Here is a 19220-nt window from a genome sequence, read left to right as displayed (position 1 = left end):
TAGGGTTAAGTCAATGGTTTCCAAACTTGTGTACACATCAGAATCACCTAGAGGACTTATTGAGCCACAGATGGCTGTGCTAACCCCCAGTTTGTGACTCCACAGGTTTAGTGCTGGGGCCTGAGAATTTGTATTTCTAGTAAGTTCCCAGGTGCTGCTGCTGCAGCTGGTCTGGAGACCACACTTTGAGAACCACTAGAAAATAACTGCTAAAAAGGAATCTTGGTATGTTTAGGTACAATACCTGCAACATTCTTGGTTGAAATAGTCTCAGATAAAATTATAAATGGGTGATAGAGAAGATGAATTATCAGAAGGTGACATAATATTATGGAATACACTATTCAATAATGAGTTTGCCTCATTACCCTTAGACTTTTTTTTTAAAGTATGCTTCTTCAGGAATTATCTTGTTTCACTCATTATAACTCCAGTTCTAGAGGGCAAAAAAAAAAAAAATTAAGTTATTTTTGTTCTCAATAATAATCACCTCCATTGCCTCCCTGCCCTTCAGTGCCCTGGGCAAGCCTCTTTAGTCATTGTTCCTTTATCTGTAGAAAGGGACGTGATAATAGTACCTATCTCAGTGAATTACTGTGAGGATAAAATGAGACACTAAATGGAAAATAGTTGGCACTGAAAATGGCCTGTAAATGGTAGCTGCTTTGTTGTTGTTGTTGTTGTTTTACCAATTTATCTAATTTAAGGAAATAAATTTTAATGGTCGTGGGACCAGTGACCCAAACTACTTAAATCTCTAATACATTGATCACAGTAATAAACCAAAATTTGTTCAAAACAAAATAAAAGGTTGTTATGCTCCAGGTACTTTGCTTACTGTGGCGGAGAACTGTTTGATTTGGAAGTGTTGGCTCAAGCTATCAGTACAGCATTCCCCCATTACAGATTACAAATAAGGATCACCTGAAGCGCAGTAGGACCCCCCCCCCCACCCCCACCCCAGACCAGCCAAAACCATATCCAGGGGAGAGGCGTAGGAATATTTAATCACCCCAGGTGAATTTTTTCTGTTTACCGACTTTGAGAAACACTGAAGGGATCTCTTCTCCATTCTATATGTGGCTAATATAAGCCCTAAACGTCATTTCTATGTATTCGTCAGACCGTAGTTTACTAGAAAATTTCAGAAGTCCTTTCCAACCTAGTGATTTTGTTATTTTGAGTTGAACTGAAAGTCACTTGGAGCGGTCAGCTGAAAATATTTTTTGTTTGTGCTCTGAAAAGGTTCCCACTGTTTCGAGTAAGTCATCCTTTCACCCATGGGGAACCTGTGCCTCGTGCCTGAACTCCCCGCCTAGTACTTGCCCCCCTTGAACTTCCTCCCGCAAGCCTACTCCTCCCGCTTGATCTGGGCCTTAGATCTAGCTTGTTTTGTCCCTTCGCGGCATTTGAGTAGAACATTTGGTGCTTTCCCAGTTCACGACGCTTTGCTGGAATCGTCAATTTCCAGGGATTTTACGGGCTGGCCAAAACAGTTTGTTCAGAACAGCGCCGCCGGGGCATTGGCAGCCCTGGGCGGCCGCGAGTTTCCTCACACCGCACAACCCCTCGTGACCTTGGGCGAGCCAACGCACGCCGCCAGCCGCGTCAGGGCCACGCACGGGCTGGACTTCGGAGCTGAAAATGGGTGTCGGGAGTGAGGAGGTTTCATAAACAGAAAAGACCTCGAAGCCATAAGGCAGTTCTTTTCCTTTTCTGCGGGTGAATCCTTACAATTCTTGGGGGAGGGAATGTCTGCCCACGGCTGGAGACAAAGCGTGAGAACTAGGACGGCGAAAAACGGGTTTGAATGAGAAAATCCGAAGGAGTGAGGCTGAGGGCGGACAATTGGGTTAAAAATAGAAACACATCCTCCACAGGACTCGCTCTTTCCAGCTCCACCCTAGGGGCCGACCGCCAGGCCAGTGGCTGGGCTCCACGAGAAGGCACAGCAACCCGGCTCGGCCCCGCCTCCCGGACCTACTGACAGGGCGCCGGGGGCGTGGCCTCGGACCCGCGACGTCACCGCGCTCCCCGCCGCCGCCGCCGTCGGGGTTTTCGCTGACGCACGGGTCCCGCCCCCTCCCCCTCTTTTCCCCCACTGCCCGGGCGCCGGGCGGCCAGCGCGTTAGTCGGCCGGGACGCGGAGCTGTGTGCATCTCGTACGCGGGCTTGCTCGCTCCCGGGAGCCGCGCAGCTTCCCCGGCGGTGGCAGGAGCGGCGTAGAGTGCCATCAGCGGGCCCTTACGGCCCCCGGCCTCGCGGCGCGCGCTCCACTCGCCCTCCTCGTCCGCCCAACCTGCGGCCTGTGGAGGCGTGAGACGACAACGGGCGAGCGCCTTGAGCAGCGTTAGCCGCTGCGGCGTCCGGTTGTCCCTCCGCCTCCTCCTCGGCCCCCCCCTCGCTTCCCTCCTCCCACTTCCCGAGCTCCGGCGTGTCCCGGCCACGCTCGGCGCTGCTGCAGGAACAAAGGAAGACCCCGCGGCGGCGGCGGCGCCACCTCCGCCTGCGGCTCCGACCCGCTCCCGGCCCGCGGCGGCGTCACCAGGGCGCCCGGCTCAGCCTTCCCGGAGGCCTCGGCCCGGCCTCATCGTGCCGGCTTCGCGCGTGAACCCGGCTTTCTCATTTGGGCCCCCGCAGGGTGAGTGATATGGGGTTGGGGGCGGGAGCCGGGCTGCTCGTTGCCGGGCCGGGGGCGGGAGTGAAGGGACCGGGGCGCCGCGGGCCAACGGCGAAGCCGGAGCAGGCCGCGGATGGCGGCGTCCGGGGGAGGGGAACCCGCCCGCCAGCCCAGGAAGCACAAAGACGGAGGCGTCATTCTGTCGTCGTGGCCCGAGGCCTGGCTCCTGGCGTCTCTGGCTCGCTCCACAGCACGGTCGGGAAACAATGCCCGGCGTGCCGCCTCTGCGGGGCCGGCATCTAGGCCGCTCGCCTTCCGCCCGGCCGCACTTGGCGGCGGCGCCCGGCGTGGGCACCACGACCCAGAGAAACAAAGAGGCCGAGGCGGCGGCCGCGCCCCCTGGCCGCTGTAGCCCCACCAGCTCTTCCCTCAGAGGAGCCCTTCGGGGTCGGGGATCGGCGTGGGGCCTGCAGGCGAAAGGCAGGCCGGGCCTGCTGAGCTGCTGTTCTGCATGACTCAGTGGTTTTTCGGAGAGGGCCCTGCTGGGCTTTACTGAGTGAGGCCTTTGCTTGGAGGGGGATGGGGGATCAGTGAGACCCGAACTTGTTCCAAAACCCGTTGGAACATGGGGTCGGGGGTTCTCCGGCGTCGTCTTTTGGGTTTCTCGACGTCGCGGGGTGTCTACCCTGAGATCCGTTTTCATGGAGGAAATGGAGCACCTTCTCCTTTGTTTGGTGCATTTAGGCTGATGAACGTGAAATTTTTTGCTCGCTTTCAACGCACTCCGTGGAGCTGTGTTTTCGAGGAAGGGTCGGGTTATCTTTATTGAGTGAATGTCACCTAAGGATTTCATCTAAGGAGATTATTAAGATAAAGGAACACATAGGTCACACATCCCCGTTCTTAAACCTGGGATTTAGATACCTAACCGTAAACGACTGTATTTTACTCTTTATTTTTAGGATTTTTTTTAAAAAGTAGGCTTTCAGAACTCAATTGGTGAAAATATTGCAATTTTATCTTCAAAGTTTTTTCTTAAAATGTTTCCCCACGCCCCCCTAAAAAAATTAAGGATTTGTTGTAGTTCTCTCCTGTTTTCTATCTCCCAGGCCCTGAAAAGGAGCCTTTAAAAGTCAATCCTACTCCATTTGGCAAAGAGGGAACTGAAATCTGGAAAGTAAGGACTTGCCCAAGGTCACTGGCTTAGTGGCAGACTAGAGACTTGAACTCAGGTCTCAATTCCCAGGTGAGTGGGAATTCATGCCATGTCATCACATCATGTGCGCCTGGAAGAACTATATTCCATAGGTGTAAAAGCTCTTTGTTCAGAATTGGAATTGGAGAATTGTTCAGTTACTCAGATTTTTTTTTAAGCTGTAAGTTAGAGGAAGCCATAAACTTTATAAAATGTGCATTCTAGCTCTAACTGACAGAGCTGACACATGCATGCCCAAGTTTCTGATTACTTTAAAATCAATAAATAGTAATGGTATTTTTTTCTAAAATATTTACAGGAAGGGAAATGCAATACCTAATGGGAACACACATCCCCCACTTCATCCCCTAAATCCTCACTAAATGAGGATTCTTTTTTACGCTGTCTCCACTGTGCTTAGTTTTTTATAAACAACCTTGACCATTTTAGCTTTGAGTGATTATGCTTTCATCTTCTAGATTAAGATTGTTCTGTAGTTTTTCCTACATTAGGAAAAAACTAGCAGCCCTTTTTTTTGTTTTCTTATGTTAGATATATGAACGCTGCATCCTTAGTTCTTGGGGTTGTGTAGGAGTTGGCAGGCTTTGAGATATAAATAGAAGCTGATTTCAGAGGCCCCTGTTGACTAGGCTTTATGTGAGAGCCTCCATCCAGCTCAGCTTGTCACATTGCAGCCTTGTGACAGGCTGAAGCGCCCTCCCATGTGATCTAAGCTTCTGAGAAATATTAAAGCAAGCTGTGCACATGTGATGGCATTTAAAAGCTGGCTTTCTAGGGGAAAAAATATAAAAGATGGGAACCCATGTAGAAGACTCATGTTCTGGTGCTTCTTGTGTGTCTCGCAGTTGAAGGTTATTTATAATGGAATGAAAGTAGACATGTTCTCTGAAGGAAAGTTGGAATACTTTGTTATCTCAAAGTGTGAAATCTTTTTTTAGATGGAGTAGCCTCCATTTTATTTATCTAAAACAAAGATTTTAAGAATCAGATTAACTAAAATTACTTATGCAGGTGGATCACTTGGCCTTAAACTTAAGCCAGTTTGCTTTTAAAGCCAGTGTCAGATGACACTGGACATTCGTGTAGAAAATGTGGGCTAGCACTTAAACTGGTTTTAGGAAATACCCAACTTTCATGCATAGGGCAAAAATTAACAGTTTTGTGATGGTGGGCATGCAAATATATACGTATTTATCATTTGAAAGCATTTTTTTGCTCTCATTATACTCAGCATTTAAAAACCCAGCTGAAAGTGTTTATTAATAAACTTCCTAAGTGATTTTGAAATGTTTACACTACCCTGCTCCAAAATGAGTCAGCTAAATTCCAGTTAATATTTAAAGAGACAGTGTCAACTAAATTAATACTATTATTCAAAATAAGTTGTGGATCTTTGTCACGCTGTACAAGCTATAGATAGTCTTAATATTTGTATGGTGCCCTTTTACTTGCAAAAGGGACGATAAAATGATTTGGGGAATAATTACCAGGGTTCCGGCCAGGTCCAAATCGGTTAGTCTCCTTCTCCCATCTTCTAATTTTGGTAGTTAATACTTGTTAAAACATCATTTTTTAATAACTCACTATAAAGTGTATTCTAGTATGTAGTAGTTGGAAAAAATGACTGTGACAAGTTACAGCACACAAATTTTCCTTTAGGCAAATTCTCTCATGTTTTTTGTACATAAGCTTATACATATTTAAGATGACATGAAAACCCTCCACAACTTTATTTTAAAATAATTTTTCTTGAATATATATTTTCTCATCCAGTGGAAAACTTATTAATAATTTAGCACAGCGTTTAAGAAGACGTTTAGAAAAGCAAACCCTTGCTTGCAAACAAATGCTTGCTATGTAAAGCTTTCTGGTAACCCAGCATTGAATATTAACCATTACTAAAGGTTATGTATATATATTGACTTATTTTATTATATTGAATTTGAGCTTGGAACGATTATTATTTTCTGGTATGAGGAAGACAAGCACTTGTTAAAAATAATAGTGCCTTTGGCTGAGAAATCTGGTTCATAATTTGTGCATTGCAGGTTCCTAGGCACTGGCTTTAACATACTCTCAAACCTCAGATGGAGAACATAAAAGGAGTTTCATAAACCAGCTGACTCTAAATTTTTAAAGAGCTTTCTTGTTGGTGCCAAGGTAGCAGGAAGAGCTACGAGTTCTCTTTTCAGCCTTATATAAAGATGTTTCAGCATTTAAAAAGTATGGATGCTCTGCCTCAGCAGAATTGTCAAATTACTGATGAAGCCCAATAATATATACAGGTGCTAGTTTTAAGAAAGCTTTATTCATCCAGTTTAAAGAACCACCTATAAATATCAAGAGTCAGTAATTAATTGTGATTAGCCAATTAAGTAAAAGCATTTGAAATGGTCTGCCTGTAGTGCAGCAGAGTCAAAAGTAACTTAAAGGTACCAGTTTCTCAAATTGATTAAAACATAACCCTGAGAGCTAGTAGACCTTTTCGTAAATTGAAACCAAGAATAGTGATAGGTGAAAATATCCTAATAATTGATAAAATTTCTTTTTGGGTTTTTTTTTGAGGAGGGTGCTAAAACAGTTTGCCTTTTATAAAGGCCACAAAATACTGATAATTATCTCTGCCCACCCTTTTTAATGATTAACAGAATTTGGACTTTTATTAAAACTTGTGTAGAAATTACAGCGGTATAATGATGATTATATTAGACTATATTTTGGTGATAATGCTAATTTCTGAAATTTTGTTTCGTCTATAGCAGAAAAATATGGCTCAGGAGACTAACCAGACCCCGGGGCCCATGCTGTGTAGCACAGGATGTGGCTTTTATGGAAATCCTAGGACAAATGGAATGTGTTCAGTTTGCTACAAAGAACATCTTCAGAGGCAGCAGAATAGTGGCAGAATGAGCCCAATGGGTAAGTTATTTCCAAGGAAAAACGTATTTGAAGAACTGGTGGACAGAAAATATAGAACCAAGAATTGGGGCTGAGAATGCTGAAAGCCCATGGAGAGAACACCTGACAAGAGCTTGAAATTCAAGCAACAGCCCACGTGCTTGACATGACTGATCAGGAATAAATGACTATCTACAAGCATCTTCTAGCTTTTCAGTTTTCTTTTTTGAGATTATTTTGTTTCACACTTGTGTTCATTGGATTGACTTTTTAATATTTTTTTGTTTGGACACTCAAGTGTAGGATTACAGCACAGTGAATGCTTATATCACTAACCTAATTAAATGCAAGTATTTGTTACTTACTACGTCTTGATACTAAATGAGTTTTTGTAGTGTTCATTTGTTCCTTACAAATCCTTTTTTTAAATAGGGACAGCTAGTGGTTCCAACAGTCCTACCTCAGATTCTGCATCTGTACAGAGAGCAGACACTAGCTTAAACAACTGTGAAGGTGCTGCTGGCAGCACATCTGAAAAATCAAGGTAAGATTGAACATTTCAGAGTCTTTATGGTATTACAAAGAGGAAACCAAGATGTGTCTGTACGGGAGTCCAGTAATAAGGATGTTAATATATCAGATGCCCTTGGCTTTGCATTGTTGCTTAATTGAGGATTTCATGTCTTTTAATACATGACTCTTAAGTCATTGAGTAAAGATGTATATTACAACCTACTCCCTAACCCCCTCAAGGATATTGTGTTGGAAATGCTGTGCTTTTTTATTTCTTTGTTAATTGAGGTTTAGGGATTGTCAAGTGAGACTGTAGACTATTTTATTGGGCAAAACAAGGTGTTTTGGCAGAGCTGCTCTTTTGCCCTTAAACAAGTTACAGGCACAGCTAAAAATCCCTAGTGGGTTGTAGAATATAGTAACCTATACAAAACGCAGCCTCGAGTTGATGAGCCATTTATCAAACTTTTTTCTCAACCGTTTATGCTGGGCATCCAGTATCTTTTTTTTTTAAATTTTAGGTTATCTAGCTCCATTTACTCATTTTGGAAATATTATATAATTTAAAGTTGAACTGACAACTTAATCATTGTCTCAAGAAGTACCCTTAACAGCTTTAAAAATTGTTTGCTTGAACTCAAATAGAAATGTGCCTGTGGCTGCCTTGCCTGTAACTCAGCAAATGACAGAAATGAGCATTTCAAGAGAGGACAAAATAACTACCCCGAAAACAGAGGTGTCAGAGCCAGGTATGTCATTTAATACTCGTTCAGTTCTGAATCTGATAGTGCATTCTTTCCTTCCCATTGAAGGACCAAAGAGGAGGGAGAGCTTATAAAATACAGGCCAAGCAAAGAACTACTATCTTTAAAAGTATCTTGAAGTGTAAAATAGTCATATTTATTGTCAGTTTCTTCTCTGCTCATCCCCTACACTATTCTCATGTACATAATGGGCAAAGTCTGTAATCTGGAGATTGGATGTGTTAAAAATTGATGAAGTTAAATTTCAAGGTCATAAAGAATAATTTTATAATTAAAAGTAGTAACTGTTTAGTTTTGATATTGTCAATGTTGTAGAAAACTTTGAAGTAAAACAACATACTTGAACATTAAAACTTATTTGAAGTGCAATATTCCTGTCATATATTTTGTGGGAGTTTAAAAGTCAGTGTGGAAAGGCATTTTGGTTTTCATGAGATGTGGTGACTTTGGAAACTTTGCTTATATAGCACAACCAGAAGTGCCCTAATGGTGCAAGAAGACTGACTTGAATTACCTGTACTAGGCCCTAGAACAAAGATTTCTGTACTTTATGTAATGCACATAGCTTTTTTGATCAATTTGTTCTTTTTTGGCAGAGTGCTGATTAAATGCAGTATGAAACTTCTGTTGTGAAAAAATTGTGTCAGTGGTTATACAATCTGCTTTGGAGGCTGGCTTTTGCTAACAGCAGTCAAGTTTGTTTATTGTGATAATCTTACAAAGTTAAGGCCAAATTCTGAAGTTTGGCAGGTGAAACTATATTTGGCATTCTGAAATGAGCTCCTTCCTTAAAAAGCTGACCACATTAGTGTGCCCATGATGCCTTTGTTTGGGTTTTTTTGTTTTTGTTTTTTAAATACAAAATTACTCTGACCTTGGAAGAATAGTCTTGGGTTAGAGCTAGTCTGCATTTATTACTTAGTAGGCATTCTGTGGTTCACTGCTATTTGCCTTTTCTGTATCATTTTCTTCTTCCCCCTTCCCTTGTTTCGGGAGCCACAGTTCATTTTTCAGGTGTGGCCAAAGAAATGGCTGACACCTTCCCTCTACCCCATACAACTATTCCCATAGATTATTCTTTATCCTCATGACATCAGGAAAAACTTTAACGTTGTCACAGTAGCAGTAGCTGGAATATTGTTCATTTAGTCTAATATTAGGCTAATTCTCCCAGTAGATGCATTGCTAATGCAATTGAATTATAAATTTGGGCAGAGTTTTAGAGAAAATTGCCATTAAACTAGCTTGCTGTAGGAGCTTATCTATATGCTAATAGTATTGGTGCTGGCCTATTTGGGCAGTAATTTCAGTATTACATATATAAATTTGCTATTGTTACCATTTGGATTAATATTAAAACCTGAGTTCATAGAATTTGGGGTGTAGTTGAATTATATGTAAGTAGATGTAAATTTTGGTATTTTGTTTAAAGAACTAGTGGCAGTGTGGGCTTTAGTATAGTAATCTGCTATTTTTTGTTCATTGTGAGAAATTTTACTGATGCCATGTGTGCCCTGAAACTTAAAGCCTTTTTAGGTGGAGGAACGGTAGAAGCTATCTCTGTCCAAAGTGGATGCCCGTTTTAGATAAGATTCTTGTTCTGCCTGTGGAATCCTTAATAGTTTAAAATCAGAACTTCTTGAGTAGTTTCTAAAGACTGTTTGCCGATCTTTTTTTAAAAAGCAAGCTTTAAAAAAAATCTTTCAAGTCTTCCTATAACGTTTAGTGCACCGTGAAAATGGTAAAATGATTTTGTTTTGGAATTTTTGGATCTGATATTGATTTAGGGATGAATGGTTTGGGTTTTGTCAAAATTTGCTGTTTACATCTACGGGAGTTTTTTTTTTCTTTTTCTGTAAGCATAAAATCAAAATGATTTATAGCCAACTGCCTCAAAGTTGTTGGCTACTCTTATTTACTGAAATGTAATGAATTTGAACTTCCCTGATTGAAAAGTTTGCATTTAGGAAATTGTAACGTGGAAAAACTGAGCATATGATTAACATCTCCTAGCTCTTTAAAAACAATTAGGATTTTGGCTGTTACAAGTGTTTTAAAGGAATTTCTTGAGTGAAACCGTCATTGTATAAAATTAGAGAAGCAAGTAGCATAGTGATTGGCAGGAATTTCTCAGATTTGAAAGACGTTCTGGTGTTAAAATGGAAAATTTTGTTTAAAGTTTGTATTTTCTTTTTTTTTTTTTTTTTGAGACAGAGTCTGGCTCTGTTGCCCAGGCTGGAGTGCAGTGGCGCGATCTCAGCTCACTGCAAGCTTTGCCTCCCGGGTCCACTCCATTCTCCTGCCTCAGCCTCCCAAGTAGCTGGGACCACAGGCTCCCGCCACCTCGCCCAGCTAATTTTTTGTATATTTAGTAGAGACAGGGTTTCACCATGTTAGCCAGGATGGTCTCGATCTTCTGACCTCGTGATCCGCCTGCCTCGGCCTCCCAAAGTGCTGGGATTACAGGCGTGAGCCACCGCACTGGGCCTTAAAGTTTGTATTTTCAAGGAAGGCTTCTAAACATTTTTATCAAGAATCTTCCTGGTTCTCTTACATACTTCCTTTTTTGACTTAAATGTTAGCCAGTTAATGCTTGACAAATTTTGTGTTTTTGTCCTTTTCAGTTGTCACTCAACCCAGTCCATCAGTTTCTCAGCCCAGTACTTCTCAGAGTGAAGAAAAAGCTCCTGAATTGCCCAAACCAAAGAAAAACAGATGTTTCATGTGCAGAAAGAAAGTTGGTCTTACAGGTATTACAAAACAAAAGACAATGTATGTTTTGCTTCCTGCAGTTAACAAGGAGCTTTTGGTCACTCCCTAAGAGTGGTTGGTCTTACGCGCGCGCGCGCGCACACACACACACGCCTGACTAGCTGTAGTCTAGGAAAGGTGGGGAAGGTGGTATTGGGGTGGAAAGAAGTTGGATTTTGCTTCCATTTGCCTCCTAATCATATGAAACTATTAACTCAGGCCCTCTTATTTTATTTTATTAGATTGATAAGTTTTTGTATACCTAGGGAAAATGTTACTGAACTAACAGTAAGTGCCACCTACTTTGAGCTATGCAGAGAATGTTCTAGGTGCTTTTTTTCTTGTCTCCTTTAAATCTCAGACCTTGATGGTTGTTTCCACTTGAGGAAACATAACTTAAGATACGGTAGGACTGTGTTTTGAATCCAAGTTAGTCTAACTCCAGAGCCTGTGTAAATTTTATCCTATTTTGTATCTACAGGAGTCGATAGAGGGAGAACACCTGGTAGAAATTAGCTGGCAGGTAGCCCATTTTGTTTTCTCCACGTGGTTTGGCTTACCAAACACTTCCCTATTACCCTTGCAAGGAATGACTGAACGTAGTTATTTGAATTTCTCACCGTGTCAGAGGAAGTTAGAAGTTCCCTTTCCAGGTTAACATGATAGACTCTTTTCAGGAGTTCACTGTGTCTTATCACCAGGAAGTGGAAGAAAGGAGTTCACTGTCTTTTATGTTACAAAGCAATGAAAATCTGACTTTTTTTTCTTTTAATTGGCTCAAGTTCTCAAGTGACTCTACTTCTTCATTTGTACAGGGTTTGACTGCCGGTGTGGAAATTTGTTTTGTGGACTTCACCGTTACTCTGACAAGCACAACTGTCCATATGACTACAAAGCAGAAGCTGCAGCAAAAATCAGAAAAGAGAATCCAGTTGTTGTGGCTGAAAAAATTCAGAGAATATAAATTACTTCTTGTGAAGAGACTGAAACTTTGTTTTTATTTTAATATATCGTAGGAAAACATTAAAGAGCAGATGCATGGCCATTTTTCTTTGATGTTCTCCAGAGTTTTACTTTACACTTGTCTGTCTTATAATTGATATTTTAGGATGTTTGGGTGTTTGTTACAGGCAGAATTGGATAGATACAGCCCTACAAATGTATATGCCCTCCCCTGAAAAAAATTGGATGAAAATCTGCACAGCAAAGTGAAACACACAGATAATAGGAACAAAATATAGTTCCCATGTGCCAAACAAAATAAATGAAATCTGCATGTTTGCAGCATATCTGCCTTTTGGGAATGTAATCAAGGTATAATCTTTGGCTAGTGTTATGTGCCTGTATTTTTTTAAAATGGTACACCAGAAAAGGACTGGCAGTCTACTTCTACCATAGTTAAACTCCACCCTCTTTAATTTTACAACATGTTCTTTGGAAGCAGGAAGAAATGCTCATAAAGAGGATCAGACCTTCCTTCCCGTGAAACCAGTTTGGCGCCATATATAAGCCTGGTTAAATTGGTCATCTAAAGCTGTCAAATAAGACATTCTGTGAAAGGTAAACATCGAAACTGGTTATAAGTAAAACCATCAAGCCAACAACAGGGTCTTGAGATAATCTTTGAAGCTTATTGTGCTGGCCTGCACCAGAAGATGTCTGCATTACTCATTGCTAAAAATGTGTAGCACAGAACTGCACTAGAATTAATTTGTTTACAAGAAGAAATTTAAGCTCTACGTTTGGTTTTCGCATACAGCAGCTCTATTGAATAACATGCATCTGAATTTTAAGTTGCAAAGGTATCTGAATAGTTAATTTTTCATGTGCATCTTTTGTCGAATGTTTTGGTTCAAGAAAGAATGTTTAAAGCTTTTTAAAAGACTTCAGTTCTTAATATAACTGTACCCTCCTGCATGGAAAATCATAACCAACATGGCTGCAGTAGACTTCTTAGTGGTATCCAGCACCACTTGCAGAGGGCTGCTTTATCATATTGTACTTGGGTGTAGGACTCTAGTGTTCTTGGGTGTATTGCATGGGCTGCATTATCTACAGCATTGTACAATAACAACTAGAAAAGGCAGTATACTTCACTGATGCTTGTCTGGTAATATCACTTCTGTGTTATAATGGAAGGTTTTTTGTGATGTATGAAACTTGTGTTTTTTATATATAAATGAGTATAGTTAGTGTTGTGGTAATGCCTGTTTTCATCTGTAAATAGTTAAGTATGTACACGAGGCACTACTTCTGATTTATTGCAGTGTTCAGTCCTAGTTTTTACTTTTATTCTTAAAGCATTCAGTTTTGCTTTCAATTTTATGTACCTTAGTTCTGAGTTAGACCTGCAGATGTGTACAGATAGTTCATATTTATGTATTGCACATAATCATGCTATTCAGCATTGATGCTATATTGTATTATGTAAATAATAAAAAGCCATGTACAGAGGGAAACTTCACTTGTTCATTGGGTTTTTAAGCCATAGTTGGAATCCTAAAGGGGGAAATTAGAAAATGTTACTTTGCATGGCTATACTGTAAATTTTTTTTTCTTTGCCATCCCTGAACTTGTTCAAGTGATACGAGATATTAGAAGCATTTTCAGGTATGGTACTTTATTTCTGAAGTATTCAATAGGCACCATTGGGATTTAAACCGTTTTAAAATTTGAGGAAAAAGAAATGAAATTTGAACAATTGGGGCCTATCCCCCTTCTCCATGTTGTAAAAGATGACGTTTTATGATAATTCTGAAGAAAGTAGGTATTTGTTTACAAAAACGCTTGTTTCATTTCTGTTTTACGTTTAGCTCTAATACAGGGATGCACCCATGGATTTGGTCTTTGCAGAGTTTATGCCAGATCATAAAGAACAAGGGGTGACAAGTACATGTTAATTTTGACTGGGGTAAATGAATACCGGAGTGCAACTGTTGCTTCTCTGTGATGGAGTTTGGGATGGAAATACCCTAGTTTTTATCTGTCAGTTCCTCGCATGCTGCTACTTTTGCTTCAAGTTGGGGAGGTACATGTGTATGTCAAAGTTCCTATACTGACATAGAGTAGTATTTCTCTGAGTATGAAAAGTCATAATTGAGTTGAAAATCTAGAAGTTGAAGATTTAGAAGGGGAACTTAATTTTTCAAGTTAAAAATGAAGTCAGAATGGTATATAGAAGTTAAGATGAGCCCTCAGACTCCATTGCTCTGAAGGTCTGAGTAGTAGCAAGATACAGGCAGTTTTTTGTTTTTTGTTTTTGCTCTTGTTGCCCAGGCTGGAGTGCAATGGTGTAATACTGGCCCACTGCAACCTCTGCCTCCTGGGTTCAAGCGATTCTCCTGCCTCAGCCTCCCAAGTAGTTGGGATCACAGGCACCTGCCACCACACCTGGCTAATTTCTGTACTTTTAGTAGAGATGAGTTTCTCCATGTTGATCAGGCTGGTCTCGAACTGCTGACCTCAGGTGATCTGCCTGCCTGGGCCTCCCAAAGTGCTGGGATTACAGGCATGAGGCACCGTGCCCGGTAGATCAGTAGTTTTGTTTTTCACAAGAAACATTAAAACGGATGAGAACAGGGTTGTCTATTGACTGGGAAGAAAGGGAATCAGTGTGTAAGGCACTTGAGAGGGTTCTTGCATTCAAACCTGAATGCAAGGCCATGAAGTCCTTTGAAATGTACAGATATTAAACACTTTAATATACCATGTTTCCTTTACATAAGCAGACAAATCTTTACACCTCCACCACCTGAAGTTTTCTTAAGCTATGACCACATGAATTCGCAGTATAAATGGGTGAGTCCTTTTTAAAAACCTCATCTTCAGTGTGCCTGATCTGTAAAACTAGAGCCTCAGGTGTGATCCTAGGTAGGCTTCCCACAACATGGATTAGTTTGCAAGGGAAAGTTGTTTCTGAGCAGTATGGCATAGTGATTAAGATGAGGGATCCTGGAATCAGCCCGTGATTTTGGGCAAGTTATCTTAGGTCCACTTTGGACTGCTTCATCTCTTAAATGAGGACAGCAACCACCTACTTCAGGAATATGAAGGTGACAACACTTAAAACTGTGCCTGGCACATTGTATTTGCTATTGTCTTAATGTCCTGGAATAATGGTTTCTATAACGGGAAGAAAACTATTTGAGAACAAGATTGGTTACATCAAGTTGTATAGTGAAAAGATCTGTTATTTAAACTTGCAGTTTAAAGTCGTTAGAATCACTCTTTTCCGTAAGGCTTTCTTTGCAAGAGATCTGCATTAAATAAAGTTGCTAGCAAATAACTAAATTTGGGCAAATAATCTAATAATAGCAAGATGATAAGTGTACTATTACTGTATTTTGGGAGTTGGTAATACATTCACATGGATTTATCAATACACATTGAGAAGCAAAGCCTCTCAAGCTGTCCCAGATCCTCCATTCCAAAGCCACACATCTTAGGTAACTCATAGTTTAGTTTGGAAAGGTTAATCTCTTCCATATCATGTAAATATTTGAATATGTACAAAGACTTAATTTGACTCTTGTCCATTTTTGTTTTTTTGAGAGGGAGCCTCGCCCTATCACCCAGGCTAGAGTAGAGTGGCACAATCTCGGCTCACTGCAAGCTCCGCCTCCTGGGTTCACGCCGTTCTCCTGCCTCAGCCTCCCGAGTAGTTGGGACTACAGGCGCCCGCCACCATGCCCGGCTAATTTATTTTTTATTTTTTATTTTTTGTATTTTTAGTAGAGATGGGGTTTCACTGTGTTAGCCAGGATGGTCTCATCTGACCTCGTGATCTGCCCGCCTCCACCTGCCAAAGTGCTGGGATTACAGGTGTGAGCCACCGCGCCTGGCCGACTCTTGTCTGTTTGAATGCAAAGTTCTCAATAGTGGTTTTTGTCTATAAGTATTAGCTTATAATTTTGGAGAGTGATGGGTATGGTTGCTGGTTGATGAGCAATAAGATTATGTAGCCTTAAACTACCTAGAAGAGTTTCTATGGGTGAGGCAACAGGCTGTTAACAAAAAGAAACTGGAAATACAGTTTCTCCTGTTTGTACAACCTGCTTTAAAAACAACTGTACATGTAGAACGGAATACAAAAGTGCCATTTAATACTTTATAGCTATTTCCATGCACAAGTGCTGGTTTTATATTTATATGAAAGCAAAGACTGTTCCTGTGTTTTCTTCCAGAGTATTTCTGTTACAGCTGTAGAAGTAAAGTTAATACTGTTTTGTGCCATAAGTGTAAGACTCCATTTTGTCTGCAACTGCTAAGTGCCACTTTCCTTTTGTTATGGGTAGGGATGTTGCTAAGGATACTTAAGTACTTAACAGCAAGATGAAAGAAGGTACAGATTATTTTCTAGTTGGCTAATCTGTGTTGAATATATTTTTTATGATCATTTTTATTGACACCACAGAACCTCAGACTGTATATTGATAATGTAACCAAAGCTGCTCAGGAATTGGAGTAATTTTTCAGTCAACTCAGAAGTTAACAGGAAATCCTTATTATACATTCTTAAATTTTAGATTAGTGCAAGAACTATTAACAAAACATTAAGCACTTACCTTGTAGAGTTCAGGCATCCGCCAGGAAAAAAAAAATACAAATAGCCTAATGACCTCATCTTAAATACTTGAGTCTGGGTAAATTTTTCAGACTGATCTTGTGAATATAGTCCAGGATAAATTTAAAATGTTGGCTGGTCCTTGCTATGTAATATGCTTCTGCCCTCTTGTCCCTTCCCATCACTAAAAATGTATTCAAACATGCAAACAATGCCAGTTAACAAATATGATATAGATTTTCTGTTGTGTGGTATTCGTCTACTATTATAGAACCTCAAGCATTTCTCTAAAGAAAACTCTTACACATCTTGGTGTTGTGGTTTCATGTCCACCCTAATGAGAAAAGTTCTTCCTTAGTAGGGTCATTTTTCCTGAGGAACCCCTCCCAGAGATTTATCCCATAGTAGGCCTTATAAATAATATCCACATACTAAAATTATTTGGCTTCTAATGTTAAGTTTTACACTAATTGATATTGTAAAAGTAACTCTACAGTCAAAAGTTGTAATACTTAAGAATAATCTGCCATCCAAGCCATTAACCTTTAGCATCTGTGTTATATTTAAAAATGCCTGCTAAAATTGTCTATGCATAAACAAGTTTTGTTTTTAGTTATGCTGTGGCTTATTTGGTTGGCGTGAAAATTAGATTGCTTTGCATATCTGGGGTAGCATAACCAGTTGGTAGCATAATCAGTGGCTAGATTATATCAGATGACAAATAACTTGAGACTTCAGAGGTTTGATAAATAAAGTGATGATACTTATTAGAAGTGGATGCAATCTATAGCCATCAAAATGTGACGCATTCATATTCAGGCATGGTCCTTTAGCGTTGGAGTGATAGGCACTTTTATTTGAGTCTTTGAATGAAAGACAGGCTTTTAAAGTGGATTAAAGGATAGCAGTTTTTACTTGATAAGTTGGGACCCATGGTAACAGCAAGCATCCCACTTATAACTGGTGTCCATTCAGGAAAAAACATGTAACCATTATGTGACTCTACAAAGAAGATGATTACACTGGTAAAAAATACTAAGTGAAAAAAAAAAAAACACCTAGTAAAAAATACTAAAAGGATTACATTAGTGAAGATTCAGGGTGCGAAGGTGTGAAGTAAAAGGAGAGAAGATTAACAGAATAGGTTTACCTTTATTTGATCTGCTTACAGGGATCTATCTTCCACGGTGACTAATTCTCCTATTTTGGTGAAACTTTTCAGGTTGATGGGTTTAACAAGAGTAGTATAAATCCAAAATTTTCCATCTTAAGGTCATGATTTTATTTTTTACTCTGTGGTTCTTAAACACAATTTACTTCATTTTATATAACACCTGCCAAGAACAGCCTAATAAAATTAAACAAGATCTGGTTTAGGTTTAACAAAATTAAAATGTGTTTAACAAAACCTAGAAATGATGTGAATTTGCTCCTAGGAAACACTGAAAGCATGTGAAAGGAATAGCACTCCAATCCAGCAGTTTATTTTATTTGTGCTTTTTAATAATTGCTGTTTTAAATTCTCTAAGGAGTTGATAATACATAGTCATTTCTGTTTGGCTTTGAAGTGATCCAAGTATATGTATGTGGTTTGTTTTATAAAACAATCACAAAATATAGTCTTTCTATGAACATATGCAGAGTGATCAGAAAGTCTCCCATTCTCTAGGCCAGAAACATCATGAATGCTCTCATATCTGACTAAATGCTGACTGAGACATCTCAAACTCTACCTTTTGTCCAAACTAGAGGAGTTTTTGACAATTTTTCTGGACTGGGGAGGTATTTTTCAAAGATCCCTATTTTAGGAATCAAAAGGGAATCTAGGAAAATTGCTTATTTGATCTACAAACTGATAAGCTGAGAACCTATCATATTGAAAATGATTAAATACTCTATAAAATCAGTAGTTTACCAAAAATAGAAAACGTTTAATTACTTGTATTTATTTATTTATTTAGAGACAGTCTCACTCTGCCACCTAGGCTGGAGTGCAGTGGCACAATCTCGGGTCACTGCAACCTCCACCTCCTGGGTTCAAGTGATTCTCCTGCCTCACTCAGCCTCCTGAGTAGCTGGGATTACAGGCATGGACCACCGTGCCCAGCTAATTTTTCTATTTTCAGCAGAGATGGGGTTTCACTATGTTGGCCAGGCTAGTCTCAAACTCCTGACCTCTGTTGATCCACCCGCCTCTGCCTCCCAAAGTGCTGGGATTTCAGATGTGAGCCACCGCACCTGGCCTTAATTACTTATTTAGAATGCTGTCTACCAATGGTTCTTGTGCCAACAGCTGTGCTTTAAATTCCCTACCAGTGCCTTTCAATATAATTTTTGTTTTGTTTTGTTTTTGAGATGGAGTTTCACCTTTGTTGCCCAGGCTGTAGTGCAATGGCATGATCTCGACTCACCGCAACCTCCACCTCCTGGGTTCAAGCAATTCTCCTGCCTCAGCCTCCAAAGAAGCTGGGATTACAGGCATGCCCCACCACACCTGGCTAATTTGTATTTTTAGTAGAGACAGAGTTTCTCCATGTTGGCCAGGCTGGTTTCAAACTCCTGACCTCAAGTGATCTGCCTGCCTAGGCCTCCCAAAGTGCTGGGATTACAGGCGTGAGCCACTGCGCCCGGCCTCCAATAGAATTTAATGTAGGCCAACATGTAATTTTAAAATTTCTAATAGCCGCATTTTAAAATGTGCTATATGTACTATCTTCAGTTTCTTAGAGCATATCTCAATTAAAAGTAGCCACATTTCAAATGCTCACTACTCGTATGTGGCTATTACTATGTAGTGTATTATGCCTTTCTTGTGTTGCTGTAAAGAAATACCTGAGGTCAAGTAATTTATAAAGAAAAGAGGTTTAATTGGCTCGCAGTTCTGCAGGCTATACA

At 40.4% G+C, this 19220-nt stretch overlaps 1 protein-coding gene across 2 annotated transcripts; it reads left to right on the top strand.

The window, feature by feature from the left end:
- The first annotated feature begins 2130 nt into the window (after positions 1 to 2130).
- On the top strand, positions 2131 to 13221 carry ZFAND5 (zinc finger AN1-type containing 5). Of its 2 annotated transcripts, XM_015117902.3 has the most exons (7): positions 2131 to 2641; positions 3730 to 3866; positions 6596 to 6755; positions 7167 to 7278; positions 7893 to 7996; positions 10636 to 10761; positions 11578 to 13221. In XM_015117902.3, exons 3-7 carry the CDS (start codon positions 6605 to 6607, stop codon positions 11724 to 11726), a joined length of 642 nt encoding a protein of 213 aa, XP_014973388.1. In that variant the 5' UTR covers positions 2131 to 2641; positions 3730 to 3866; positions 6596 to 6604; the 3' UTR covers positions 11727 to 13221. The 2 variants fall into 2 exon arrangements, with proteins under 2 accessions (XP_014973388.1, XP_014973389.1); XM_015117903.3 differs by lacking the exon at positions 3730 to 3866.
- Positions 13222 to 19220: the final 5999 nt, after the last annotated feature.

Source organism: Macaca mulatta, chromosome 15, assembly GCF_049350105.2.
Source record: "Macaca mulatta isolate MMU2019108-1 chromosome 15, T2T-MMU8v2.0, whole genome shotgun sequence".
Classification (NCBI taxonomy): domain Eukaryota; kingdom Metazoa; phylum Chordata; class Mammalia; order Primates; family Cercopithecidae; genus Macaca; species Macaca mulatta.
This window is presented reverse-complemented; position numbering and strand designations above follow the sequence as displayed.

Bases quoted from the DNA above. Each gene is read 5' to 3' on its own strand.
- ZFAND5 (XM_015117903.3), top strand. From the start codon at position 6,605: ATGGCTCAGGAGACTAACCAGACCCCGGGGCCCATGCTGTGTAGCACA. The intron at 6,756-7,166 runs GTAAGTTATTTC...TTTTTTAAATAG, and splicing joins TGGCAGAATGAGCCCAATGG to GGACAGCTAGTGGTTCCAAC. The intron at 10,762-11,577 runs GTATTACAAAAC...TCATTTGTACAG, and splicing joins AAAGAAAGTTGGTCTTACAG to GGTTTGACTGCCGGTGTGGA.